This window comes from Clupea harengus, chromosome 5, assembly GCF_900700415.2.
Source record: "Clupea harengus chromosome 5, Ch_v2.0.2, whole genome shotgun sequence".
Classification (NCBI taxonomy): Eukaryota; Metazoa; Chordata; class Actinopteri; order Clupeiformes; family Clupeidae; genus Clupea; species Clupea harengus.
Window position 1 is genome coordinate 12,063,713 of NC_045156.1, and position 10,491 is coordinate 12,074,203.

Below are 10,491 nucleotides of genomic sequence, written 5' to 3' on the forward strand. Positions count from 1 at the left end.
ACACACACACAGGTAAATACATAAACAAAGGTCATCTATATACACTATACACCATCCAACACTTCGGTCCAAGGTAATTCAGAAAAATGACTGAACTCTGCACTGCACTTGTGTTTATATTCTGTCTAAGGTGACTATCAGCTCACTCTGAAGTGCACTGTGACACCCTAACTGACCAAAAACGTCAAGCTATATACATAGCTGTGTTTACCATTTGATTTAAAAAAAGGAATTGTGTATTTTATTTAGCAGATGAGTTTCTGCATTGTGTGCAGTTATGTGAATTGTGTACCTTTGAAAAAAATTAGGCCTAGTTTCAGAAGATGTAGTTTACAAAAAAAAAAGATATAATAAATAAAACCTATTACTACACACAGAAATTAATGAAAACCTTTTCCTCTGAGATTACAAACTGTTCACCAAGTATTCCAAAAAACAAAAGTGAGCCACATGGTGGTAGCTTCAGGAATCACTCCAACCACACAGCATTTTTAATCAAAAAGTTGCAATTTTATTGCAAGATGCATTAAAAACACATTTTTAAAATGCATAAAAGGTTAAAAATCCAGCAAACATCATTTGGTCCGTCAACGAAAAAAAGAGAACCCTAGAACAGAGAAAAAGGAAAGGTTATGAATGCATAATAAATGGTCCACCAACAAGAGGCCGTGAGTGACATTACTTACCAATGAAATTCAATGGGAGTCCACCAGTTTGCAACATGCATTAACTGGTCAAGCACAGTTCAGTCCAGTTCACTCAGCTTTGATAATCTGGAAAATGGAAAAGATTCAATTTAGTACAACCCAGTACATCCAGAAAGGGCCTCAAATGGGACAGAACAAAGGAATCCTCACGCTCTAATGCGCTGACCACATAACCTCTCATGCACTAAATTCCACCATATCGCAGTCATACACTGGAGTTAATATTAAAAGGGGTTTGCATCACTCAATCGCACTTAGTAATAAATAAACCACCATCACACACTACATTGTAATAGCAGTCGAGGTTTGTCTCAACTAGCCAGTCAAGCATCAACCATCTTTAGAGGCAAATACTAGACTGCTAACAGACATTCCGATAAAAAAACAAAATTAAATTAACACACCATACATAAAAGAGTGTATTTAAAAGTTCTCTTCTTACCTACCAGTCTGGGTATATAAAATACCTTGACATTTGCTAGTCTTTCAAGAGCAACCATTTGTACTCAATAAGACTTGCTCAGGACTGCTTCTCTGGCTGGCTGGCTCCTTGCGAGGATCTTGCTACTTCCCTCCCTCAGCTGGTGTCTCCCAATAGCTAGCCTCTCAGCTGGCTCCTTCCAATGGCTAGCCCTTGAGCTGGTCTCCTTCCATTGGCTAGCATCTTTGCTCGGCATCTCTCATTGGCTAGTCTCGCTGTCCTGTGTGGCAGCTTGCCTCCGACTTGCAGTTTACAGGTAGCTATGGTCCTAGGAGTGGGCTGTCCTGTAGTTTTTTTTTTTTTTCTCAAGTATGATGCACCGTGATTGAGAGGAACTGGTATAACCAACTACAGTCTAGCATGCAAGAGAGCTTTTAAGAGCTCAAAACAACTTAAAGCAGAAATTTCAGATGGGTTCAAATTTAATGCAGTTGAAAAGCTTAGGCTTTTCTCCCCCATTTAAGGCGCCTCACCTTAAGCATGGAATATGTACATGATCTACAACTACAGTGAGTGTATGAAGGTAGCATGTAAAAACGTGTTTACCTTTTTGGCAGCAACTCAATTCAACCATAATAACAAACCTCTAAAAACTACAAGACGAAGAGTGATCACGTACACATTTAAATAAAAAAGAAAAACTGAAGCTGTTTATTTAATCTTGATTTGCGGCGATTTACATTTAAAACACACCCTTGGGGATGCAAAATATACCTCAAAACAAAGTTAAACCCTACCAATGACCTATTGGAATGCCTTACACTTCACAAGACAAAAAAAAAAAAAGAAGCAAAAACTACAAACTATCGACAGCTTTTTTTTGTTTGTTTCCTATTACAAATAAAAGGGAAAGAGACAAAAACAAATGATATATAAACTGGTGTTTCCTTCCATTTGCAATCCTCCCCCTCCCCCGCCTCCCAACCCACATGATTTTCCTCCCCTAATGTACACGTCTCTTCGTGCAGCGGATGCGTTAGCATCAACCACAGCGCATGGCTGAGCAGATCTAGGGTTGTAAACCTGCTTCCTTGCTCCTTTCTTTGCTTTCCTCCTTTCCCTGTCACCTCTCTGGCTCTCCTCTCCTAAGCACTGTGGCCTGTTGGACAATACGGAACATACATATACACACAGTTACCACTTTGGCACCTCTGGCTGCCTCGCATTTCAGAAAACAAAAAGACCAAAACAAAAAAACAGGGGATCAGAGGATGCTAGTCACAGAAGCAAACCTTCAATTCAGCAAAGCTACGCAAGAGGTCATTAGCGAAGTGAAGACTGAACTGTTGACTGAAGTAGGTAAGCACTGCTTTACATAACAAGGAAACTTGGAAACTGCCAAATTCATAAGTTCTTCTGTGAGATCTTAGCTTGGGTGGTCAGTGAAAGTTTGCTGCTGGATCCCCCCACCGCAATCCTACTCAGTATTAGGTATTCAATTACAATGACCCCACATCATGGCATCATTAATGCAGGCATGGTCTGGGATGGTCCTACCACTACAGAACATGTTATCTATCTCATCAGGACCAATGTAAGCACTCTCACCGTAGCGTTACTGTGAACTTTTCAGAGAGTCATGGATGAACCAAGCAGTCTAATCGAGGGTGAAAGGTGGTGGTGGTTGTTGTTGTTGTTGTTTTAAAAAGGGAAGTAGGGGGTACTAACAGCCCACTGTCGGGCGCGATGCTTACCCATTGCTTAGTATCGTCGACCTCCGGAGCCTCCTCCATAGCCACCGCCAGATCCTCCACCATACCCACCTACAAAATGGCCAGTGGGTTCTCTTAAAAACTAGTGGACAGCTGGGATACAGTTACACTACACTCAAGTTAGGGCTACACTCAATACCTTGCTCCCTTTTAAAGACTGAAGGTCAGACGGAACATATTTGGTACAAAATATGAACGCAAGGGACAAGTAAGGGAGATAAGACACGGTGCTGTGTCAGAGCCATGCTCTTTTAAAGAACTTGAACATTAACGAACCCCTTCATGAAGGGACAACCCTATATGACTTCTAGGATGGGTTCATTATCAGAGGTACACTGGCACTTGTGGAGATGCATTCACCTCAGTGTTGGGTAAAATGGTTAAGCGTCGAGGAGACTTACCACCATATGGGCCACTGTTTCGGGCTCCGCTGCCTCCTCCTCCACCACCGTAGTTACCACCCTTCATTGGGCCATAGCTGGAAGACGACTGATTGTAGTTCCCAAAGTCATTGTAGTCGTTACTGCCTCCAAAGTTTCCTGTAAAGACGGGTAGGCCAAGTTAACATCTGTAGAATTGTCTGGTAGGTTTTGAAGAAAATTTTTCGTCATTTAATTGTAGCCACAAGATGAGCTTCACTGACCACCGCCAAAGTTGCCGCCGCCACCACCGCCGCTTCCATTGTAGCCGCCACCGCCGCTGCCTCCATAGCCCCCACCCTGGTTGCCTCCATAGCCACTGCCGCCTCCCCCTCCTCCATAACCACGGTTACCACCGCCATAGCCTCCTGGACCACCACCACCACCGCCGCCATAGCCACCTGTCCAGAAAAACACAAATTATTCAATTTAACTGTCAAATATAATGCTTCATAAGGAGCATAGAATAAGTCATGACACGATTGCTAAAGACTGCTGTCTAACTCACCACCACCATCTCCTCCATAGCCATTGTAACCATCTCCTCCGTAGCCCCCTCTTCCTCCTCCATATCCACCTGTAGTCAAGGTAAGATTGTAAAAAAAAAAAAAAAAACGATAATTTCTCATGGTCTTTAGTTAAGAAGCAGCACACCAAAACCCATATAATTTTCTCTTGTTGAATCAAAACGTGATGCTACAAAAACTTACAAAACAGCTTTTGACAAAGGCACATGACCATCTACTGTGGAAGTTACGTGCCACCTTGTAGTTAGCAGCAGCTTTGCAATAACCACTATGAAAGTAGTAAAAACTGACAAATCCAGTAAACTAACCTCCTCCATATCCGCCGCCACCACCACCACCAGTTCTTCCAAAGTTTCCACCACCTCCTCCACGGCCACCTGGACAAGGAACAAGGATTTCAGAGCAGATAAAACGCAAAGTTCAGACTACATCACTGACTACCAATTTGACTTTTCTGTGGCTGACATGCAAGTAAAAAGTAACACACAGGCCATCCCAGCCACACATAGTGAGACTGAATGGAAAGTAGAAGTTAGCATCACTGGATCTGAAAGTAGATGTTTACATATAAAAAAAGGCACACATTTTTGCCACTTTACACACCATCTCTTGGGCTCATCCCGATCCTGTTCATCTCCTCTCGTGACAGGGCTTTCCTGACCTCACAGTTGTGGCCATTTACCGTGTGGTACTTCTGGACTGTAAGGACAGCAAAAAAACATTAGAAGTGCATATTGACTTTTGTAACTGCTCTTCAATCCAACTGTGACTGGTTACCTATATTAATTTAGGAAACGGAGCATTCAATTAGAGGAAGCAATGTCTATATCTGCCGTAACTAATGCCCTTTGGACACAAGGTAATGGAGCCATAACATTCTTTTGGTCAATTTTTGAAAATGTACTGACAACAAAAAAACCTACGGCCTCCTTATTGACAATTTTGATCAAAAGCTCTTAGGGTTAATCAAGTCACTCACATATCTTATTTTATCAAGATACTGGCGATCACAAACTTCTAGAAGGGATGCAGGACTTTAATTAATATAATGGAAAAGGGTTGTGTGTGTGTGTGTGTGTGTGTGTATATGTAATATATATATATATATATATTACACTTAATGCATATTTGTATGTAAAATGTAATGGGTATGGGGTGCTGCGAGGGTTCATATGAGCTGCCTTTAAGGTTGTTTTATGTTTGTTTTTGTGTGTTTTTTTTTAGTTCGATTGCTTGTTTGTGTGTTTCCCATTTAAAATGTGAGATGTTTTGTAACATACATGTGTAAATTCTATGTATATATGGAATTGCATCTTTAAAAGAAATAAAAAAAACTTAAGACAAAAAAAAGACACTGGCGATCACCAGAGGGACATAGACATGTTCCTGGCACACCATGCACTCTTCTTGGCTCAGTAATTTGAGCCAATTTAGGACAGAAATATTGGGAACCAGGCGGTTTTTCACTCACTGACGATCCTGTCGACAGAGTCGTGGTCATCAAACGTGACGAATGCAAATCCTCTCCTCTTGTCACTGTTCTTCTCAGTCATGATGTGGATGGCTTCAATCTCACCAAACTCTATGAAGTAGTCCCGTAAATGGTGCTCCTCAGTGTCTTCCTTGATGCCTCCAACGAATATCTTTTTTACTGCCGTGTGAGCTCCAGGCTTGCAAGAGTCCTGACAAAGCAAAGGGGGACTTGATTAAGAATAATTTTATAAGAATACGTATAAAAATAATCGCTTTTAAGGAATGAAATGTATGGACACTATTCTGACTGGTCAAATGGTCATGGACAGTTTGGGTACCTCTCTCGAAACTGCTCTCTTGGGCTCCACTGCTCTTCCATCCACCTTGTGTGGACGGGCGGACATGGCTTCATCGACTTCTTTTGCAGAGCTGTACGTCACGAACCCAAATCCTCTTGACCTTTTCGTTTCGGAGTCCCTCATGACCTATGGCACAGTATGAGCAGTTGTCATTTCTACCATGTTCGAAGCAAATGTGACCAAAAAGACACACAAACCACTGACAGCCACCATGGATGCTTCTAACATGCTACTCACCACGCAATCCGTGAGGGTTCCCCATTGTTCGAAATGGGCACGAAGGCTCTCGTCTGTCGTCTCAAAACTCAGTCCTCCTATAAACAGCTTGCGGAGCTGCTCGGGTTCACGGGGCGCCTGTGAATGTAGGAACGTAGCAATTACGAATATAAATTATATGAGAACATTCGCCTTCATGCATTTCCATTCCAACACCTTCATGTTGTGGTTGGTTTGCTTCGAGGTGATACAGCAGCAGGCCATATCCGTGACGCCATTTTTATACTACGAAGAGATTAGCAACTCGAGCTAAATTAAAGAAATGGTCAAAGGCCATACGAAAGTTTTAGCGAATTAACTGCAAAACCGAAGCACACTCAACCACAAACGTGCCAGTGACATCCCATTTAGTGTATCTTACCTGGCCATTGATACTGCATATCCGCTCCCTTGAAAACATTCACTATGGTTAGCTGGTAGGCTAGTTAACGTTAGTTTGCCGGCGTAAAATGGCGCACTCGATTTATATGACGCTATAATCAACATTAACCAAGGACTACCTCGACTCAACAAATGTGTTCTCAACTAGTTCTCAACCCAAAATTGTATGGACACTAATGCATTGGTTAATATCTACAAATGGCCCACTGTTCGCAAGCTAACGAAACAATAGGTGTCAATTGCTATCCAAGCTAGCTACCCTAGCTTTCTACTGCTAAACAGCAAAATGCACGATGAGAGGTTGTTTGACCTATGACTTCGCTAACAGCTAGATATACAGTTAAAAATAATTCGGACAGCACAGAAGTGTACAAAATTCACATTAGCCTAAAATGCATTGTTACATCTAGGCTGAAATGTCTAAGCAAGCCTATTAACAGACAACAATTTACCTCTTGCTTGGACATCGTGGTACGAAGGTTTAGCACTACCTTCCACAGCCCAACCCTCTTTGTGGTCACGCCAATGCGCAATCCGACTTCGAACAGTTGAAAGCTCAGTAAAGTGATTTTCGGGTGATTGATTCAAAACCCGCCAAAGTAAACTGGAAGCTGATTGGATCACACATTTGGATAACACACTTTTGCACTGACAAAAACAAAAATACAGCGACACAAGATTTTGTAATTAAAATGTAGTGTGTTGATAAATATGGTTTTAATTTAACCAACAGTTTCCTATTGTTAACTTGCTGTTAATATAATGATATGACATGGTTTCCCTTTTGCATTATAGGCATCAAAGGCCTATATGCTTTTCAGCATTATTGTCATTTCACAAATTCGGCTTGTGTTTGTGCGACTGTCACTAGATAGTGTGTTACGTCAGAACCCATAGAGATTTAAGAGTAAGTATATGATAGATAGAGTAAGGATATGATGTTCATATAAAATATAAACGCCGTATTTCACCCTTTCGCTGTCTGTGGTTACAAGCATAGACCTATATAGATGGCTATGGTTACAAGGACATACAGTATGTCTAACCAGTTCCTCTTTACCACGGTCTTTTATAATTTTCCCAATAGATGGCGATAGGGAGCTTTACGACATTTGAACATCGTAGAGGTAAAACTCAAGAAGAAGAATACGTAGTGGTTGTTCCAGCGTCATCCAAAAGCAAGGAAGTGAAGATGGACTCGTTTGCCCTGGTATGATGTGCATATTGCAATATTTGACTGATAAGTCATTAGAATGCATGGTATTTCAATGGTAAAATATTTTGCATGAGGACTGTGTCTGATAGTGTAACTTCAGACATAGCCATAATACATTGATTGTTTTCTCATCATAATATGCATTGTGTTGTAGCTGGCTGTCTAAGCACAGCTGGGCAAAGGGCACAAGGTTTTTTTTTCAACTTAAGTATCTGGATGATGGACATTTGACCTATCACTCCATATGGGATCGTTGTTCTGGATGTACATTTTTGCAAAGTAAGATCGTCATAAGACGAGAAATGATGCAGTTACTAAACCATTATGTTTTTTGCTGCTATACTTCCAGGAACCCACACTGTACACTGTAAAAGCGGTACTCATTCTTGACAATGACGGTGAACGACTATATGCAAAGGTATGCTATTTTAAGTTCCTTACCATATTCAAAACATACGGTTACTCCTGTCGATGCCTTGTATAACACTTTTGTTTTGTTATCTCAATACACGCTGTTTTTATGTGATTATCCACATTTTTCTCGTTTCTGTAGTATTATGATGACACATACCCGACAGTAAAGGAACAGAAAGCTTTTGAGAAGAACATCTTCAACAAGACTCACCGCACAGACAGTAAGCTGTATTTGTCCATTAATATGCCCTTCAAACTCACTGTATCTCTAGTCTCAGACCATTAGCCATGTTCCACTGGCTGGTATAGTACACCATCTCATACCACAGTGTGTTTGCCTCCCCAGGTGAGATAGCACTTTTAGAAGGACTGACTGTGGTCTACAAGAGCAATATAGACTTATACTTTTATGTTATTGGAAGCTCACATGAAAATGAGGTAAAAACAAGCATAAACAAATCAATTGAATTCCATCCATAAATGGTTCTTCACAAGATAAGTTTTAGACATAAACATGGACCTTTGTTTTTTCCCCATTTCAAATCAGCTGATGCTGATGTCTGTCCTGAACTGCCTGTTTGATTCCCTCAGTCAAATGTTGAGGTAAGTCATTCTGTGTATTTATTCCCCTCTCCTCGATGTATGCTGGTCTGGTCACCACATGATGAGTTTCATAAAATGTGTTTTCCATATCCTTCACCCTGCAGGAAGAATGTGGAAAGAAGAGCATTGCTAGAGAACATGGAAGGATTGTTCCTAGCGGTTGATGAAATTGTAGATGGAGGGTAAGACCTGTTCATCAACTATGGTTTCACCTTTCACACTTCAAATGGCATTCCCTTAGAATGCCATCTATGTGTTTTAAAATGCAACTGATTTTAAATGTAGTTATTTAGCACATGCTTTCATCCCAAACAACTTTCATAAACTTATGTAACTGATGTAACAACAACAAAAATACCACCTCTACTATTTTAATGTATTATTTTAATACTTTTATATTCCAAAATTATAAAATGAAAACATTATATTCTATTGTAAAGGTTGTACCAGAAGTTTGTATATAGTTGAAAATATTAGGGCAATTCCTTGAACAAACAATACCATAAAGGGTCAGCATAGAAGATACAAGAAGATACGTATTTTTGAAAATGTAAGACTGCTTTTTCCAATTTCATTGTACATTTTGCGGCAAAACAATAAAATTGCCTTACAGAGCTCGGGGCCTGAACCCCCTTAGAGCAGGCACAATGGCAACATTGAATGGCGAATAAACATCAGTCATTTACAACCTTAGTTTGTCAGGTTTTTCATTTTAAAACAATCATTTTAGTCTATCTATTCACTGATCTTGTTTTTATTTTTTTTATTTCTTGATCCTTCAGAGTCATCCTAGAGAGTGACCCACAGCAGGTTGTGTACCGCGTAGCGTTGAGGGTAAGAACCATCATCTCTCTGATGGCCTTTTGTTGTTGTTGTTGTCATTTACGTCTATGTCTCAGGGAAATTCTGACAACGGAGACTTGAGAGACCATGAGATCCAAACAAGAGCTTTCTCTTGCTTTCTTTGCAGGGTGACGATGTTCCATTGACAGAGCAGACTGTGACTCAGGTACGAGTGCGTTGACTGACTTGTGTGGCATATCTGCTTTGCAGTAGGCCGTTAGGTCTAAGGTTAAGACCCCTAGGAATTGTGCAGAGATGACCTGGTTGTAGAAAGGTCTGCAGGTTAATTTGAAACCGTACAATGTGAGTGCATCTCAACTTGTCTAGAACATTCTTCCAAACATGGAAAATCCATTTGGCCTCTTTTGCAACAAGATGGTACCCTTAGTCTACAGTCTTTATTTTACAATGCGGTGAGTGGACATACAAGTTTAGTCTTTGTCTGGCAAACCCTTATCAGTGTATTGAGGGGCATCACATTAGATTTTTCCCTTTGCACAGTCCTGTGTGTGCGGGACCAGTCTCATTGGGGGCAGTTGAGGATGCCACTCAGGAAATGAATGTCCCTTATTCTCCTAACTCTTGAGAACTGTGACTGTATTGGCAGTCAGTCATGACACATCTGTTGCATTTTAGTGTATTTGTACATTGAGACTCATTTTCTTTTAACAATCTTCTCTGTTTCTAAAGGTGCTTCAGTCTGCAAAGGAACAAATCAAATGGTCACTTCTGCGGTAGAGTGGGAACCACAACCCCTGAATACACACACGCACGCACGCACTCGCACTCACACACACACACACACACACACACACACACACACACACACACACACACACACACACACACACACACACACACACACACACACACACACACACACACAGGTGCGCGCATGCGCGCGCATGCAGACACAGACACACACACATACACAGTGACATTCCTGTATTCATACCTCTGTATATCACAGAGATCATTGCACTGAATCCTGTAATTACATCACCCATCAAAGGACATAATTCATCTTTTGACTCAATGGTTTGGACAACGATCTCTTTCCAGTAAGAAGGGAAACGCCTG

The 10,491-nt window shown here is 41.0% G+C and overlaps 2 protein-coding genes across 5 annotated transcripts; one reads left to right on the forward strand and one right to left on the reverse strand.

Moving 5' to 3' along the window:
* Positions 1–488: 488 nt before the first annotated feature.
* On the reverse strand, positions 489–6,898 carry hnrnpa1a (heterogeneous nuclear ribonucleoprotein A1a). Of its 4 annotated transcripts, XR_004163707.1 has the most exons (12): positions 6,788–6,898; positions 5,916–6,032; positions 5,658–5,804; positions 5,318–5,528; positions 4,450–4,545; positions 4,155–4,223; positions 3,828–3,896; positions 3,544–3,720; positions 3,302–3,439; positions 2,883–2,951; positions 687–773; positions 489–607 (listed from the first exon to the last, which is right to left on the reverse strand). XR_004163707.1 is itself a non-coding variant. In XM_012836627.3 (11 exons), the coding sequence occupies exons 1-10, from the start codon at positions 6,800–6,802 to the stop codon at positions 2,890–2,892; spliced, it is 1,101 nt and encodes a 366-aa protein (XP_012692081.1). In that variant the 5' UTR covers positions 6,803–6,898; the 3' UTR covers positions 1,817–2,287; positions 2,883–2,889. The 4 variants fall into 4 exon arrangements, 2 of the variants coding, with proteins under 2 accessions (XP_012692081.1, XP_012692088.1); XR_001162738.2 differs by lacking the exon at positions 2,883–2,951; XM_012836627.3 differs by lacking the exons at positions 489–607; positions 687–773 and adding an exon at positions 1,817–2,287.
* Positions 6,899–7,437: 539 nt separating this feature from the next.
* LOC105907582 (coatomer subunit zeta-1) lies at positions 7,438–10,242 on the forward strand. Its single transcript, XM_031567714.1, has 9 exons — positions 7,438–7,545; positions 7,901–7,969; positions 8,105–8,186; positions 8,312–8,403; positions 8,513–8,568; positions 8,673–8,750; positions 9,351–9,402; positions 9,539–9,577; positions 10,102–10,242. Exons 1-9 carry the CDS (start codon positions 7,528–7,530, stop codon positions 10,147–10,149), a joined length of 534 nt encoding a protein of 177 aa, XP_031423574.1. The 5' UTR covers positions 7,438–7,527; the 3' UTR covers positions 10,150–10,242.
* Positions 10,243–10,491: the final 249 nt, after the last annotated feature.

Excerpts from the sequence above, each read along its gene's own strand:
- LOC105907582 (XM_031567714.1), top strand. Across the intron at positions 8,187-8,311 it reads CAAGACTCACCGCACAGACA|GTGAGATAGCACTTTTAGAA; the intron begins GTAAGCTGTATT and ends TTGCCTCCCCAG. Across the intron at positions 8,404-8,512 it reads GAAGCTCACATGAAAATGAG|CTGATGCTGATGTCTGTCCT; the intron begins GTAAAAACAAGC and ends ATTTCAAATCAG.
- hnrnpa1a (XM_012836627.3), bottom strand. Across the intron at positions 3,897-4,154 it reads TGGCGGCGGATATGGAGGAG|GTGGATATGGAGGAGGAAGA; the intron begins GTTAGTTTACTG and ends CCTTGACTACAG. Across the intron at positions 3,721-3,827 it reads CTATGGAGGAGATGGTGGTG|GTGGCTATGGCGGCGGTGGT; the intron begins GTGAGTTAGACA and ends TTTTCTGGACAG.